We start from the raw sequence: 18778 nt of genomic DNA on the forward strand, positions 1-18778 counted from the left end.
GGTATTCCTGAGAACAGGCAGGTAATCCTGGGAGAGATGTGAGAGGCTTTTAGCCCATATGGAGGCACGGAGGTTTAGAGAGCTTGTCTGACATCCACAAACATTGCAGGTACGCCGGACAAGTGAAGATTTGCTGCTTAAGCTGAGGAGGAAGGAGGAGGGGCGTGACGTCGGCAGCAGGGGCGTCCCGAGGCTGGGTGACACCCGGAGCGGTTAACGGGTGTCACCCCGCCGACTCGCCCCCGCGCATGTGTGTGATGTCACCACGCGTGTGCGCGATGACGTAATCGCGCAGCAATCTTCTGATACCTGCCGGCGGCCATCTTGGTGATGGATGCCGGCAGAGAGAGGAGGGGACAGTCACCCGGCGGGATAAGGTATGCCGCCGGGTCCCCTCCTCTCTCTCCTGATACTGTCGGGCGTTCGGTCATGTCCAACTTTTTAGAGGGGGGTGACACCAAAATGACTGTCGGTCATTTTGGTGTCACCCCTCCAATGGTATCACCCGGGTGCTGGCCACACCCCCCCTGACGCTGGTCGGCAGACTAGGGAGAAGCCAGCCTTCGTGTCCTGGATGCCTGAGAAGTGAATTAGGTAGATCTTTTGCCTTTGGCAGCCAGTGTAACCTGTGATTCACTAGATACAACACACACACTGTAACCGGCTTCTGAAAGGTAGCGCTATTAACGTAGTGGGGGAAGCCTGCTGCACATTTTGCTTATCCTGTCAGAAGCTGGATACAGCAAGCTCCTGTTTAAATAGTAACAGGCGCGCGCTGTATTACTTCTGCCAGCTTTGGAGAGGAGGCTGAGCTTGTCAGTGGATTCAGGTAAGGATAATTCTTTTTTTCTCCTAATGTCAGGTGAGGCTTCACCTCACTGGTATGGGGGAGGCATTTTTTGCTGCCCCCCTGGAAAGTGGCACCCAAGGCAAAGGCCTAGTTGGCCTTGCAGTAGACACGCCTCTGGGGGTGGGACCCGGGTCGCTCAATGAACTTCCAGGAAAAATATTTTATGGTGAGTACTAAAATACAGATTACTTTTTCATTCATTGAGGGACACAGGATTCAGAAACATTGGGAAAAGCAGTCCAACTGATGGGTGGGCAACACAGCAAACAAATTGCTAACACACCCAACTTTAATAACAGAAAGAACAAACTGGAACTACCTAAAGGACCTTATGCCCAAATTTAGCATCAGTTGAGGCCTGAAATCTACCTGGTAGAACTTAAGAGAGTGTGTGAACAGAAGACCAGGTGGAAACCTTGGAAAACAGTTGCCTGATGCCGAAAGCCCAAGAAGCACTCACAGATCTAGTAGAGTGTGTCTTGACAGGAATGGGTGGAACCTGATCCTTAAGACCATAAGCTTGGATGAAGATTTGTCTGAGCTACCTAGAAATGGTGAAACAAGAAGCTGGTTCCCTTTTGAGAAGGCCATGAGGGATAACAAAGTGTCAGTCTTTCTAATAGAAGCAGTTACTGCAAAGTAGACATGAAGAGCGCAAACTACATCCAAACAATGAAGAGAAATCTCATTCTGATGTACTAGATGTACTAGGACTAGACCGAGAGATGGAGGCACAATGTCCTCAGCAAGGTGGTTGAAACTACATGGGAAGGAAGAAGGCTCTAGGCCTGAATTCCTCCTTTTCCTTGTGTAAGACAAGACAAGATAAGCTTCTCTACAGGACACACACCTTGTGGAGGAAATGGCGACAAGGAACGCAGCACCAAGTGGACTTCCTGGCTTTTAAGATCATGGGGATCACAGTGTCGGAGATGCCCCTGTCCTTCAACGTGTGGGCTTCAACAGCCATATTGTTAAAGTCAAGGACCATGAAGTAGTATGGGAATCGGCCACACAGGTGTCACAGGTTCTGAAATACTTCAAATAGTAGGGACAATTTCCCTGGGGCCAGGTGCTGCCAGATGAGAGAGTCTGCCTGCCAATTATCCATGCCTGCAATATGAATGGTGCACAAAACTGGATGTGCTGTTCTTCCCACAACAGGAACCTTTTTACTTATTTTGCCATGGCAAGACTTTTGGTTTCTCCTTGTGGTTGATGTACACCACTGCTGTGGCATTGCTTGACTGGATCCTTATTAAAAGACCTTCCAGTCAAGATGTCCAGAGTTGTACAGACAACACAATCCCAGTTCTCAATCACCAGAATGTGGCCCGCTGTGATGATATTCCAAGATATCAAATATGGGGATTTCCCCGACTCCAAAATTGGATACCTTAGCCACCAAGACAGAGAAAGCCTTGTACTTAGTGTCTGGCAAATTGGTTTGTCTAGAGACTGAATCGATTTGTCCCACACTGCCAGAACGTTAAGCTGCAGGGAGCCTTGTGTGAAACTGGGAAAATAGGACTGGTTCAAAAGAGGCTAACACGACTTGCATGCAAAATAAAAAATGGTCAACTCTTGGACCGAAAAGTCTGAGTCTGGGAGTGGAGAGTTTGAATTTTTTTCTGGTGCAAGAAAAACTCTGGATTGAGCTGTGGCCAGAATCGGACTCAGACATTCCAAGTGATAAGTCGGTCCCAAACAGACCTATAAAAGTTCCAACCAAATCTGTGCCAACTGTTCCCAGCAGCAGGAGATCATGCAGATAGTATAAAATGGCAATGCCCTGGGAGCATAACAAGAAAAGCACAGGGGCTACAACCTTGTTGAGTGTGCAGGGTGCTGAATGCAGACCACAAGCTGCAGAAGGCAGGGCCACGAACTACAAGTGCTGAGGACGCACAGTAAAACAGAGGAATCACTGATTTATTGGAAAAATAGGGACATGCAATTATCTAAAGAAGTAAGAAAATATGCCTTATGGCTATGACAGACTGCAATAGGGAGTGCATGAAGACATTTGGGGCCTTGAGATCCATGATGGGGCAGATGCCCCCTTATGGCTTTGGAACTTTGAAAAGGTTGGAATAGAATCCCTGAAACCTTTCCAATACAGGAACTGTGGGGATAGATGAATGCTCCAGAAGACCCACAAGGAGTACATGGAGGTCTGCTAATCTGAGCAGTGACACAGGAAGATTGAAAGACATAAAGCAAGGAGGGGGTTGGAGTGGAACCCTGTTAAAACCACCTAAAATTCTGTCTCTCCAGATGTACACAACTGCTAACAGATGATACCCCACTATGGAACATGTTTACCAACATGGTTTTGGTACTGCAGGTTTGGAGGTGTCCTGGGTTGGGTTTGACTTTAGAGGCAAAAGTCTAGAAGTAACAAAAGGGACTCTTCTTGGTACCAACATTTCAACCAAAGAGTTCTCCACATGTTAACTGATAGGAGACCCAGGGGGTAAGGCTGGCAGGACCCATCTCTGTGTGTCCACCGCAGCAACACTGACACAGCAACTGCCCTCCTGTTTCACTCCTGCCGGTGAAAATCGAAAAATGGTCTTCTTCCCATCCACACAGTCACAAGGCTCTCAAGATGGCTCCAACACCTCCATCTTGCACTCATGACAGCACTCTTACTCTTCAAGCAACATTCGATCTAATAGATTTCTTAAGCAGATTTCTTAAGGTGCATGCTCTATAAGAATTGTCAGTGCATTTTTAAGATGGGATAACGCTGGTTTAACTGTGGGAACAGCCCACTTCTTGATAAAAGCCTCCTCAAATGGGTATTGGAATTGCAAAATGTTTGGGAGGTTTAAATTGTTTATCTGGAGTTTCCCAGTCAGCGTACAAGATGTCTGGGAATAGCGTGTGCATTGGACACATTTAAGTAGTCTTTAGGCCTTTTTTTAAGGATCCTAGACTGGTAGAGATATTGGTGAAAAGTACAGGCTGCTCCTCCATCTTTACATTGGTCCTCACTGCATCAATAGAAGGCACAATGATCTCTCTCAGCTTTGGAGTTATGGCAACTTGTAAGGGGATCGTGTACACAGAAGACCGCCTCCTAGTGACTGGAGTTGTTAAACCAGTCCTCCAGCTCCAGATGCCAATCGGCTTTGCAGGGATGAAACCCACAGAATGTCTCACTGGTCCCCACACAGCTTGCGCTTTCTTTATCAGGCCCTAGGTCTTGCCAGGAGTACTTTTAACCATTCACGCTTGAGACATCTTTATTATCCACATGTTTCCAGTTTCAAGCAGCAAGGGTTGTTACCATTCCAGAGGCCCATGCAACATACAGTAGGTGCACCCAAGGAAAGCTACCGACCTGCTCTTGAACTTCCACCACGTCTGGTCAGAAACAACTGCTTAATGCATATTCCCCAGGTATTGGCTGTGCATAAAACATTTTATTGTTCTGTCAGTACGTCTTCTTGTACTAGATTGGCTGCCCACAGCCCTGTAGCAACTTCACCTAGTTCACATGCATAGGACTTTAGCACGCATTACATGCTTGTTCATGAGACTTTTTAAAAATGTTTTACTTTATATTAACAGTCCACATGATTGGATATTACAAGAATTCTTCCAACAAGGAATGATATGAAACAATTCCAAATATATGGTTCAATAGTCCTTGCATAAAAAGGAAAATCGCTGAACTTACATCAGTCCCATCAATTCCCTGCTACAGGCTGCCTGTGAATCCTCACGGGCAAGACTGAAGGCAGGACAGACAATGATTCTGCAGGGGTAACTGTTGAGGTATGCTTATGTTCTTTGCGGTCAGAGTTAGTAATTAAATTTGCAATTGGGCCCGGTGCCAAGAGCCACTCCAGAGAGGCAGAGGGAATTGAGGGAACTGAACAAGTGGCTGCGGAACTGGTGTCGGAAAGAGGGCTTTGGGTTCATGGAGAGCTGGGCTGACTTCTCAGCCGGTTACCACCTCTACAGCAGAGACGGGCTGCATCTACATGGGGAAGGTGCAGCACTTTTGGGGGAGAAAATACAAGCGCATTCATTATAGAGGCAGGTAAAAAAGGGGGGATTGCAGGCTCACGCCAGTTAAAATAAGTAACATACAAATTTTTAATGCTCCACACACAAGATGACATCACAACAGAGAGTAGCGATGGTGTTGAGTATTTGTGGCTAGAGCTAGAGAAGACTGAATCTAGTGGTACATTTATTGAGGGTTTGTGTTATAAACACCCTAACATTAAGGGAAGAGGAGGAGGCTCACCTATATTCCCAAATAGACTTGGCTGGGAAGCAGGGAAATGTTGTTATAATTGGGGACTTTTATTATCTGGAAATTGTTTGGTCAAATGGAACCACACATTCCATAAAGGCTGCCGTTTTCTAAACCTGTTGTGGGACAATTTCATGGACCAGATGGTTGAGGTCGCGACCAGGAGGAATGCAATTCTGGATCTATTAAACATTAATAATGTGGACCTAGTTGCAGACATAGCGATTAGATATACTGTATATTGGGTAATCGTGATCACAGGATGATTATCTTTAATGTTGGTTACAGAAAAGAGAAGTGTGTTGGTTTGACAAAAACGCTAAATTTCAGAAAGGCAAACTTCGATAAGCTGCGTCACCTAGTGTATGACACTAAATGGGACAACGTATTTTTAACATTGAACACTGACGAGAAGTGGGACTGTTTTAAGAATACATTGAATAATTACCAAGTGCATACCATCGGGTAACAAAAATAAAAGATCGAGAGTTAAGCCTGCATGGCATTCTAGAGATACAAGGACATGAAATAAATAAGGCGAAATTCGGGCAGCTAAAATAGATTATGGAAAGCATATTGCCACAGTCTGTGAGAAGAACCCCCAAAATTCTTCCAATATATAAACAGTAAAAAGGTAGGAAAAGAACACGGCCCAATAAAAGATGAGAACGGGAGAAAAATCACAAAACCGGGAGAAAGCTGAGGTATTAAATTCATTTTTCTCTTGAGTATACACTCAGGAAAAAGATGAGTTTAATGGAGGTAAGAATGTGAGTAGCTCAGTACGGTAGGCGGGGTTCAATAAGACTGGAAAAAAAAAATCGTTAGGACCAGATAACATGGATCACAGAGTAAGAGCTCGGTAAATCTATAGCAAGACTGCTATTCCTCATCTTCAAGGACTGGAAGGGTACCAAATGACTGGCGTAAAGCTACGGTAGTACCAATATTCAAAAAAGGTTCAAGATGCCAACCTGAGAACTACAGACCAGTCTAACATTAATAGTATTAAAACTGTTTGAGGAAATGATAAAGGATTATTTAGTGGATATTGTTCGTGACAATGGTGTAATAAGTGATAATCAGCATGGATTTATGAAGGATCTCTCTTGTCAGAGCAACCTACTAACATTCTACGAAGAGGTGAATAGAGATCTGGATAGAGGAAAGCAAGTGGATGTTGTTTACCTGGATTTTGCAAAAGCATTTGACACAGTACCACATAAACACCTAATACACAAGCTTAAGCTTAAATCTATGGGCATAGATGGCAAGGTGTGTACATGGATAGAGAAATGGCTACAGGAACGGGTCCAGAGAGTATTGATAAATTACTCTTTTTCACATTGGTCTAAGGTTGAGAGTGGCGTGCCCCATATGGTTTAACCTGTTTATTAATGATATTGGGGAGGGTGCACTGGCGGACAGGCACCGCCAGGCAGCACATTCTGCTGTGTGAGAACCCTCTCCTCTTAGCCCTGCCCCGTGGCCGCCGAGACACGGAAGAGGGCCCTCCAGGAGAGGGAAGCCTCGGCAGCCTTCCTGTTAACCATGAGGTGCCATGGCGGTGGGGGGTTGGAGGAGGGGCCCTTCATGGTTTCTTGCACCGGGGCCCTGAAGGTTCTAGTTACACCTCTGGGAGGGTGTTAATAGCCGTGTTGCTGTGTTTGCAGACGTCACTAAAATTGGGAGGGTAATAGACACGGCATAGACTTTACAACATTACAGGAGGACCGGAATAAAATAGGGGAGTTGGCAACTATGTGGCAGATGAGGTTTAATGTTGAACAATGTAAAGTAATGCAATTTGGGGTTAAAAACAGACAATCAGAATACATATTAATGGGTACTCCACAAGGCAAGTCAGAAATGGAAAAAAGATTTGGAGGTCATTGTTGACCACTGATTGAATAACAGCACACAATGCCAGGCTGCAGCAAACAAAGCTAGCAGAGTACTGTCATGCATTAAAAAGGAAATGTTCTGTAGAGACAAAGCAATAATTTTGCCAATTTATAGATCACTGTTGCCTCATCTTGAGTATTCAGTTCAGTTTTTGTCACCAGTCCACAGAAAAGATGTCCTTGAGCTGAAGGGAGTCCAGAGAAGAGCAACACAGCTAATTAAGGGGCTGGAGGAGACAAGGTTGCAAAATTCAAACTTGTTCATGCTGGAAGTGAGGAGATTAAGAGGGGACATGGTTTTAATGTACAAAATGTTCAGTGGTGATGGTAACATCAACACTGAACTTTTTACTGTAAACCCCTTAACAAGGACTAGAAGCCACCACCTAAAATTGGCGAAGAAAAGATTTTAACACAAATTGCGCAGGGGGCTTCTTTTCAGTTAGAACAGTTAGATTTTGGAACTCTCTTCTACAAGCATTGGTATCTGCAATTAATATTGATTCGTTCAAAAATCAATTCAAGATTCCATCCTAAGAGACCGTAATATACAGGGGTACAGGTACTCTTAAATACTAGACCACATAGGGACTCATATACACACAACACAGACACACAAAGGTTGAACTCGATGGACCTGTGTTTTTTTTCAACCTCAAATACTATGTAACTATGACATATTGCATAGCTGCATTGACACCCTCCTGGGTTAAAGCTCACCCAACGGAGCCAAGGAGGAATGTAAAGGCTCAAGCAGGGGACACCTTTCTAGGATGTTGGTGTCAGGCCTTTGAGAGGGTACAATGCAGACTGCCCTGGAATTTAGTGAATCATGAACCACAGACATCCGACACAGTGGGGCTGCTCCTCTCATGCTTGACACTGACTGTTGCACCTCAAGCAGTGACAGTTTAGCTGAAATACAGGTACAACTTAGAGTACTCTTGAATCTACTGCTGGAAGCAGGAGAGGTTCAAAAGATAGAAGGTGACCAGGTCAATGTTGGCAGCAGCGTGGAGTGTGCACGTGCGACACTCCATCTATTGATGAAATTGTGTTTTAACCCATCAGTGGAACCAGCATAAAAAGGGGATAACTATAGAGTTCAACAAGTCTGATAAACAAGGTATCTTCTGGTAATTAGGCCACACGGCCTACTCATTAATGAATCTTTAGGGACTGGGTCACAGCAGAGGTTGTGCCGTGGCTCTGGACCTGGAAAACAGACGTCTGTAAAGCAAAACAAGCAGAGTCCATTTCCTGAAGATCAAATTCCAGGCAGGCCCCACAATCCTTCAGTCCAGCAGAGTCCAAGTATGGCCTCCAAAACTATTGCTGAGAATATGCTGATCCAGCTAGTAAAATTTAAAAAATTTTCTCAGTAGAGAAAAGACATCCATACTATACAGTACTACCATAGAATACTAGCACAAAAATGGGGTTAGAGAGGGGTTATAACAGGCTGGTTTGTTTGTTGGTGTCCAGATCCTCCTGTAGATAACAGTATAACCCAATTAATGGAGGTAAGAATGTGAGTAGCTCATATGTAGATCAAAAAGTTCTCATATAAAAGACCCCCTCAGTGATGTGTAGACGAGACTACATATTAACACCACGTTACTTAAGATAAATATTACACCTTTATTCAATCATATAAAAATAACAACCCTAATATCCCCCCAAAACACATAAATACCTAAATTCATAAATTCACTTTTTATACCTACCACTCTAATCTGTGAAATAATTGAACGATCACTTGTTACATGTTAACATGTTTGGGTTGTTATACAATGCAGGGACGTGCGGTCAGGGGAGGCAGCGGAGGCAGAGCCTCACCTAGTATTATGAAGAAAAAAAGTGTTAGCTTTTTTTCCATTCAGTGTGGCTTGTTACAGGTTACACAGCAGGGAAAACCTCCCCGCTGTGTAACCTGTCATGGATGGAGCGCTGTCTGTTAATTACAGGCAGCACTGCATTCGGCTTAATTACAGTCAGCACTGCTTGTGTAACCTAACTTGGTGAGGCAAGAGCTGTCACAGCCTCTACTCTGTGTTAGAGGCGTGAACTCTGTGGATGGCTTGGACCAATGGCAAAGTGCAATTGGTCCAAGCCGTCCAATCAAAAAGAAAAAAAAAACCCCACTGAGGCCATCGATCGACACCTCAGCAGTGACGAGCCATTATTGAGGGACAGGGAAGGTCCCTCCCTGTCTCCTCCCTTCCTCCTCCCCACACAGCTTGGTTAAGGGCTTTGGCGGGATGGGGCGGGGCTGGGGGATGCCTTACCCAGCACAGAAGGCACGGCACGTGACTGATACAATGACAAAAATTACTATGAGGAGTATTTCCGCAACATGAACAGGACATATTCTGTGGTGCAGTGGCAACATTGGATGTCTAAGGTGGGAGGATATTGTCTGATCTAGGATAATACTATTCCAATTGATGGGTGGACAGTGGATCTAGTACTTTGTGTATGTCCATCATAAGCAAACACCGATGTACATATACTGGGATGGCTTGCGGGCCTTTGTGACTCCATAGAAATTGTCTATTTGTATATTTGTACGGGTTCAAACCAAGGACTATACCATGTGGTCATGTTTTTGGATTTTATGTATGTGTTTGGGAGGGATATTAGGGTTGTTATTTTTATATGGTTGAATAAAGATGTAATATTTATCTTAAATAATGTGGTGTTAAAATGCAGTCTCATCTACATAGCACAGAGGTGGTCTTTTATATAGGAACCTTTTGATCTACATATAGTATTGTCTATGCACCCTGTGCCTTGGAGAGGAGACTGTTATATGGAGTTATTGATATTTGTAGTTGGTAAGGTATTGTCTAACCTACCCTCTATATGGCGATCTACCAGTGATCGCTACACGATCGACTGGTAGATCGCGATCGACCTTGTGGGCACCCCTGCTCTATAGGTTCTCTGTATCTTTGCCCAATTGTCTCTGGCTTTGTCCCTTTAAAAAATGAGAATGAAAATATTTTTTATTGCTATCTGGTCCTTCCTTTTCTTTAACAGCCACACATCCCATTTGTTGTACTGATGGACAAGAATACATTCCTCCATTGACATCACAGAAAAAACCTGACTGAAAATGTAACTCTTCCCCATACTATCCAAAAACTGAAAGAAAAAAAGTTCTGGCATTAGGATTTAAGGTCACTAATATCAACCTGACATAGGGTTGATAATTACTCCCATATTTAAATTCCATTATAAAAATATTTTAAATCCCAAGCGTAAACATTTTTTAAAACTATATGAATTAATCAGTTTCTGCTTCGCTTTATGCTTGTTAGGTAAGGGGTTCAAGTTTGGGACAATTTGCCATTTGGTGAAAGGATGAACTATAAAGCCTGTTCACCCAAGCGCCGAGGCAAACCACCAGCTGCAGAGGGAAGTTATACCTATGTTATTACTAATGCATCCTGCCCATGGCTGTTGGTTTCTAGGATGCTAGCAGCTGTCGGTGTCTTAGCACCCAATGATCCACAGCCCCATTCAGCTGATAGATGGGGGATTCCCCAGGTGACAGCTGAATAGGGCCAAGGATGCATCATTGATTGCTAGGATGCTAGCTCCCACTGGCGCCGTAGCAACGAATAACAAAACAAGGAAGCAAGGCTGCTGGCTGACATCAATGGCCATGGCCATTTTTGGTCAATGATGTCCGCCAGCATCCCCGTCCCTCTGTTTATGTTCACCTGCTGGCTGGGGAGCAGTCATTCTCAATGAGAGTAGATCATGTTGGTGGCATTTTTGTTTCAGCAGGTCATCGGTTTAGTGATTAATGATGAAATATGGCCCCTTGCCAGGAAAAGGGGGATGGATTCACCTTCCCCCTTTCCCCAACAAGGTACCCTTCCCGTATTAACTGAATGTGGCCTGGTTTGGCTCAGAAGGGGGAAGCTGCCCATTGCTTTCCAGGCCTGGATAGGAGTCTGGTATGGATTTTGTGGGGAGCCCACCCTTTTTTTTGTTTTGATTTTTGCATCGGGTTTGTCATTAAAATCGACACCAGACCCTTGTAAAGAATAAGGGTCTGGTATTGATTTTGGAGAGAACCCCACACTGGTTTATATTTTGGCTAAGAACCCCCTTCCAAAGCCATACCCGACTGTTATCAAGTATAAGGGTCTGGTATAGTTTTTTAATTTTTTTGGGAGGGGTCCACATGAAGTTAAAAACAAAACAAGCAGGCAGGGAAATGTCATTTATAGGCATGTTTTTTCTTTGTAAATTGAATTTTAAGATTGACCTCCTATTTGCAGTTTATCAATAAAAAAAATCATGTTTCTTACTCTTTGTCCTCGATCCCTTTTATAATTTTTGTTTATATGTTTTGCTTGCTTGCGACCAAATTTTGTTGACTTGAAAGACTCCAAGCGCTTCTTCATTGTTCTTTGAAATATCTCCTTAGTTTGTGTTTCATCTTCATCTATTGTAACTTCATGTCGACTATAAAGGTGTTTTTGCTGTAAATAAAACATAGTAAATACATTAGCACCAATTCAACACTCAGAGTGTTTCTGTGCTTAGATAAAGCCTCATGTGCAAGGCCAGCAAGTACCTGTGTAAGACTTTTTTTTACAGTTCTTTTTAGATATACTGTAATGTACATGTGAATGTCAACACTTGTATCTTGTATACATGTCAACATGTTGAGACTAAAGATTATTACCTAACTGTAATTTATTGTTCTTTTATTGCAAGGTACATTTGTCTTGGTCAGATCTACGCATCATACAGTTACATCAGGTGGCTTGTGAAAGTGTCATTGTCTAACATTTGCAAGGAACAGTTGCGTGATATTTTCCCTCAGAAGCCAAGATGCCTCGACACTGTGTAAACAACGCAGATAACTTCTGCTACATTTGTGGCGAAGCTACATTTGCATCTCAAAAATGCAGTATGACAGTAGTGGTAAAAAAGGCATACCACCTATATTCTGGATGTATATAGGGGATCAGGACAAGAGTTGGGCTACTCTCTCTCCTACTCTCTAGACTCAGATGATGATAAAGGACGATGAGCAGGATACAGCTGATGCGGGGCAGTCGATGTCAGCAGACCAAAACTTTAGCCCACCGTCCAGATAAACCACGTCCACCGGCCTCCCTCCATTCAGATCTCCACTTACCTCTTCGTAAAAGGTCAGCAGGTTGGTCTGACAGGAACGATCCTTCCTAAATCAATGCTGGTTATCAGTTATTATGCCCTGATCCCAGACGAATTCCACTAAGTAGTCCTTAATAATTCCCTCTAACAGTTTACATACTATGCATGTCAGACTAACTGATCTATAGTTCCCCGGTTGGCATTTTGACCCTTTTTTGAATATAGGTACAACATTTGCCCATCGCCAGTCGCTTGGCACTCTACCAGCCATTACCGATTCCTTAAAAATGAGGAACAATGGTTTTGTTATCTCCTTATGAAGCTCCTTGAGTACCTTGGGATGACCTCTGTGGTGCTTTGAAAGTTGTTGCCCTGTTGCTTGGCCTGCAGGCTGGATACACAAAGTACTGCTGTTTCCTGTGAATGGGACAGTTGAGCCAGAGATTCTTATTATGTCAAGAAAGACTGACCATCACAACAGTCCTGGGAGTCAGGAAATAAAAATCTTCAAAATCCAGCTCTTGTTGACTCTCAGAAAATGTTGTTACCACCGTTGCATATAAAGCTGGCGCTGATGAAGAACTTTGTAAAGGCTATGGACCTTTTGAACTCAGCAATATAGTCCTCCACAGGTCATTACGTTCACTGAAAAGTGAACGTAATGCATTTTCATATTGGATTCATTCACCAGAAACTGGTGAATGAATCCAATATGGCATCCTCCCTTTCAAGAAAGGTGTTTGCCGCGGCTCTAGGTTCACCCCCGAGGTAAGATATGGTAGTGCACGCTTTGATTCTATCAGTAGAGTAAGTTCTAGGTTTTAGAGTAAACATCAATTTACATGTGTTTATAAATTCTCTAAATTTCTTTCTATCACCCGAAAAAACATCAGGTGGGTTAATTTTAAGTTCAGGTTGTTCATTCTGGCAAGACCTGTTTGTAACGTTCTGTGATATATAAGATTTAAGAGTCTGGTTTTCTACTTGTAATTCTGTGTAAGTGCATCAAGTCTCTGGTTAAACGCAACCATGTGAGATGCAATAGCCGCTAGATCCATTATAAAAGGGTTTGTGCAAACTGTAACATTAATAGCTCAACAGTGGTTTTTATATTTCATGGGTCGCAGCTGCGGATGGAGCATGAGGGTCCAACGTACACTGAACTGCAAGTTCTTATAGTTAAACTCTGGAAATGTCACATTGACGTATTTGTATGCACAACTAACAAACTTGAGGTTAAACACTTCATGACATTATGTTGAATTCGTCTGGAGTTACTTCTCACCAGATTCAATGGTTAATCACGTTTAAGAAGGATACTTGCATTTATGCAGTCTTGGGTTTAAGAGTGGCACAGAACTTGAGGTGCAGTGGAGCAGGAGCTTGCCTGAAAATAGGGATAGCTGGATGATCAAGCAGTGCTGCAGCGTGTCCCCAGGACAGGATGAAGGGATGATCAAGCAGAGCTGTAGCCTGTAAGCAGCACAGGATGGATGGATGGATGAATGATCGAGCAGGAATGCAGCCTGTCAGCAGCACAGGATGGATGGATAATCAAGCAGGACTCAGCCTGTCAGCAGCACAGGAAGCGGGATAATCAAACAGGCCTGCAGCGCGTCAGCAGACAGAGGATGGATGGTAACCAGGCAGACCTGCAGCCTGTTACAGACACAGGATGGTAAGTAGTAAGGAAAGTCTTTGGAATATTGTGAGCAGGTTACAGTGAGGACAGTTTGAGAGAGGTATTGCCCGGCGTCTTCACCTTGCACGAATGCCGAGCAATTGAATCTGGTGTCTTAAGCCAGGTAGGAGGGAGGAGCAGAGTGACGCCATAAACAAGGGGATGGCGTCGCCAGGGAGTCTGGACCGAAGGACAAGTGAGGATGTTACAGTATATTACAAAACGTGGTGCCATTTAGAATGTTAAGTTAGAAAAGAAATGATATATATGATTTCAGGCTCACTGGTCCATGGTTGGGGATGTTACCTTGTTTTTTTGCAAAGTGGTTGTCATGGAAGCCTTTATATCCTGGGCACCTGGAGGGGACTATAGACCAGCCTCCTCCCCACTGACTATGGACCTTGGCCTAGAAAGGGGTGGCCTAGAAAGGGGTTCTGTTTTTGGGAGGTGGGTACAAGGGGGCCTTTGTGATTACTTCTTCCTCCTGGTATGGGGTGCCACGTTTCCCTAATTACTAGAGACTCTGTGGACTTGTCATAGGAGGCCATGTTAGGAGCCATTATCAATGTTTCACAAACCCTATCACCCAGTTCTGAACTGACTGTGACAATATAGAATACAGCAGCACACAAGGGGTTACCTCTGGCCCTGGACACCTATTTAAAGTCTGTTTGACGATTTGTGTGATTGCGTCAATAATTTGATTACCAAAACTTCGACACTAAGTGTAGCTGAGTAAATTACCATACTGCAGACATTCAGAAAACAGTTAATCTCATTATACCTGTTATTGTTTGTGTTTATTCTCACCCCATTCTGTGTACATAGTTTGGCTATTCAAACCATCAAGACATTTAGGGCAGAAGATTGATATTGGCTCCGCACTTCCAGGCACTGGGGAGGGATGTTTGCTTTTATTGTTTAATGTTTTGATTGTATTTTTTTTTTACCCATCCAGAAGTGTATAAATGCTTTGCTGGGTCTCAATAAAGTTAGTTCTTTTCTACCCTAAACCATGTTTTGACTAGTTCCTGGGTAGAACTACATGAAGCTTAGGGCTGATGGCTGGGAGAAAAAGCTATAATGACTGTGTTTTGGACCTGATGGAAGACTTTGGATTGGAATGATAGGGAGTGAAAGTTCTGACCTTAGCAGATATACCCAGCATGGGTACCAAGATCCGTTACAGTGATGTACACTGTATGGATGGTAATCTTAATCAAAGAATAGAAAACTTGTGATCTGTGGAACAAGATCACACGTGCTAAGATCTGACCATGCTGATCAAGGACCACATGCTGATCAAGGGCCAGTTGCAAAAAGGCCAGAATTCGTCCACAGAGATTGTTCTAAGGAGAAAGTTTCTCATCTCGCATCCAGTGAAGTATATGGATACAGGTGGTAGTAGAACTAACAATAAATACATTCCTAAAGTGGGCAAGCTGCAGTGCTAATAAAGTGATAATAGGTGAATAATGATACACTGCGCTAATAATTCAATCTAAAAATGCAAATGAATAATTCTAAATGAATAGTGCTAATAATAAATAGAAAAAATAGAAAAAATTGCACTAGAGCATAAAACACAATGTAACCAAGTAGTGTAAAAAAAACAAAACTAATAGTCCATAATAATAACAAAAACTCATAGATGTCCATATAGAAAGTGACAAAATCATCCACAGTGTTCGTGTAAAAAATGAAAAAATCCACTCATCAAACTAATAAGACATATGATTACAATAATTCCAAAAAAAAAGGAGCACTATTTCAGTATTTCAATGAGCAGCAAGCAATTCCTCCAAGATATTAGGCAAATATATCCAGATCTCCCCGTATTGGAAGATGTAACCACTTGTGGATTTGCATTCTGTGCAGTCTCCAGGCCCAATCAGCATCTGCAACTAGTTTTGGATTTGATGCTGCTGACAGTCGTTCCTTTTAAGTATTGTATTACCCTCTTTACTGTATTCCAGTCACGCTGACAGGGTGCTGCGACTTTTCTAGCAAGTATGCCGAATGCTGCCGCTATGTCTGGTCGTGTCACAGTGGCAATGTATTGTAGCTTTCCGATTGCTCTGCGGTATATGTCATTTTTGTGTAGCAAGTTTTCTGCTTCATTGATCTTTTGGTAGCCTGGTTCCAAAGGTGTTTTTACTTCCTTTGCATGTGGAATTGTTCCAAAATGTCTGCAATTGTCTGACTTTGGTTGAGAAGATAGCTTCCATCTTCTTCTCTCTCTATTTAATTTTCCAGATAGTGACTGATGTAGCTCTTTAATCTCAAAGTTTTGTTTTAGTTTGTTTACTATATTTACTATTCTTACTATTTTTACTATAGTCCCCTTCTTGTTCAAAACAGGTTATATACAGTACATACAGTACATCAACATAAATTAGGATGTACGTCCATCTGTCTTCTTGATTCCTGGAATAAAGACAGAGATCTGCTTTGATTCTCGTAAACACCTCTTTCGTGAGTATTTCATTCACTTTCTCATTCCACATTCTTGCAGATTGCTTGAATCCGTAGATGCTCTTTTGTAGTTTACACACAAGGTTGTGTCTTTGCTCAAACCCTGGTGGTTGCTCCATGTAGAGATCTTCCTTAATGTCTTCATATAGGAAAGCAGTTTTAACATCTAGGTGTCTCACGTGCATGCCCTTTTCTTCTTGTCCCATTCCTCCGCAGGTCCAAGTCATCTTTGCTTAGCTGCATTTCAAACTTGAACTTCCATAGCTGGTAGTTGCTATTGCTGAGCTTTGCGATAGCAAACTTCGTATCTGAACAGCTTGCCATCTTTCAGTAGCTCGGTGGCAGCTCCTGTTGACTTGCAGTGTTCTGCCTAGTCCCTGGGCCCATAACCTGTTTGTTATGTGTTTAGATAAAGCATTGAGATCTTGAGGAATGCTGAATTAAGTTTTACTTGCTTATAAAGACACAAATGTACAGCATTATGCAGGAAACATATATAGAAAGACTTCCTGTGTATCATAGATAAGCATGCATGCAGAGAGACTAACACTGCCATCTACAGCTCAAAAGACATATGGCAGTCAGCAATACAATCAGTACATAGTTTGCTATGTACTGATTGCATATGCTGCTGTATTTCCAATGGGATCAACCAAATCACCTAAAGCTCAAGAATGATGACTGGGAAATTAGATTCCTCTGACGTCCAAGTCCCTTTCAGCGACATGGTGTCTAGGACTCCTCCCTAGCCCAATAAGTTGACATTCATCATGAGGATCTTCTGTAAAAATGGAAGAACTTCTCCAGAGATCCTGAGCCACAAGCCAAATTGGTCTGTCCAAATGGCAGGATGTTGTGTTGCAGGGGTCTGGAGTGGAACTGGGCAAATGGGACTACCTATCATGTACATGGGACTTAAGAGTCAGAATTCTAGAGTGGAGAGTTTGAAGTTTCTCCTGAGGAAGGAAAACCAGAAGAAAAACTTTAAGAACCAGATATTCCAAGCAATGAGTCAGTATCAGCACAGACTTCTGAAGGTAGAGGACCCAGCTGAACATTTCCAAGGCCTGGATGGTTTGGGCTATGATGTCTGCCAGAACCTGTGCAGATTTCCCTTTCAGTAGGAGGTCATCCAGATATCCCAAAATGAGAATGCCTTGGAAGCACACCAAGAATTTCACAGGGCTCAGTAACTTAGTGAACACTGGAGGTGCAAAAGAAGCTAATGGCAGGGCCAAAAACTAGAAATGTTGGGAACCCACAGCAAAGTGGAGGAATCACAGATGTGTTGGTGAAATGGGACATGCAAGTGAAAACATTCAGTTGGGCAGTGGGTGTTTTCTTTCTTTTTCAGCGGGTCAGCGGGCATGGAGATTCCAAGATTGGGACAATTTACATCACTGGATGACGTAATCGACGCTGGATTGACAGTTTTTAAATAAAGGAATTGTCAAAAACTTGTGTTGCAGTTTTTTTTTCTAAGGTGCTGTGTGTTTATTTACTATTTTTATATTTACTATTTTTTTTAAACTGTTTTTGGTGAATGAGCAAGGGTGCAACTACCCCTTACTTATTCACGAGGGGGGGCGCAGCACCCAGATTCCTTTAAACCTCCCTGCCTGCAGACCCCCACAACCAGTGGGCCAAGGTTGTGGGGAAGAGGCCCTTGTCCTCATCGGCATGGGGACAAGGGGCTTTTCCAGGTGGTCTCATGCGAAAACAACGATTGTGCCCACTACGCGGAATGAGAACAATAATTGTAGGGCCATTATTCACTGATAACACTAAACTGATGAGCGGTAAAAGCGTTTAAAACATCGCTTATGGTCAATTTCGGATATGGTATTTTTTTGGAATTTTGCAGGTGCGCACTATTTTAAGGCTTGACATATTTGGTGTCTATTTTACCCTACATGACCCCATCTTTTATATTTTACCAAAACATTGGGTAATAATAAATGTATTATAACATGATGGGGAAAAAACTGTTTAGTTTTCTAAATTTTTCCTTAATATAGTAAAGTGGTTGATTAAATACCACCAAACAAAAGGCCCACCTGTCCCCAAAAAATGGTATAAAATGTATTTCAGTATAACGTTGCATGACGGTCTGTGGTTAAAGAGGTAACCTGTGATAATAGTATGTGTGTGGTGTATGGACCTGGTTATGGTCCAAGACTGCTACATGACATCACTGCAGACAGGTCACTCAGCGCTCATCCAGCCCTAATTCAGCTTTTTTTTAACTCACTACTTATTGTTGCTCAAGCCCTGAGGAAGGGGAAGTCTAATTCCTCCAAAATGCGTTGGCTGTGTTTGACATTTTCATTCAAATAAACAACCTAAACAAACCTTTAAGTGATATGACCATTTTTAAGAGGTGCTCCAAACTATAGATCCATGGTTGTGTGGATCAGAACTAGCAAAAGCATTAAAGATATGACCATATATGG

At 42.9% G+C, this 18778-nt stretch overlaps 1 protein-coding gene across 1 annotated transcript in view; it reads right to left on the reverse strand.

Annotated features, from left to right (window-relative positions):
- SLC9A3 (solute carrier family 9 member A3) overlaps positions 1 to 18778 on the reverse strand; it is a 313153-nt gene that overhangs the window by 37472 nt on the left and 256903 nt on the right. Inside the window, exon 13 of the mRNA XM_018558948.1 lies at positions 11353 to 11526. Coding sequence (XP_018414450.1) covers positions 11353 to 11526 — 174 coding nt within the window. The remainder of the gene's footprint in view (positions 1 to 11352; positions 11527 to 18778) is intronic.

This window comes from Nanorana parkeri, unplaced genomic scaffold, assembly GCF_000935625.1.
Source record: "Nanorana parkeri isolate BGI_ZX_2015 unplaced genomic scaffold, ASM93562v1 scaffold370, whole genome shotgun sequence".
Taxonomy (NCBI): Eukaryota; Metazoa; Chordata; class Amphibia; order Anura; family Dicroglossidae; genus Nanorana; species Nanorana parkeri.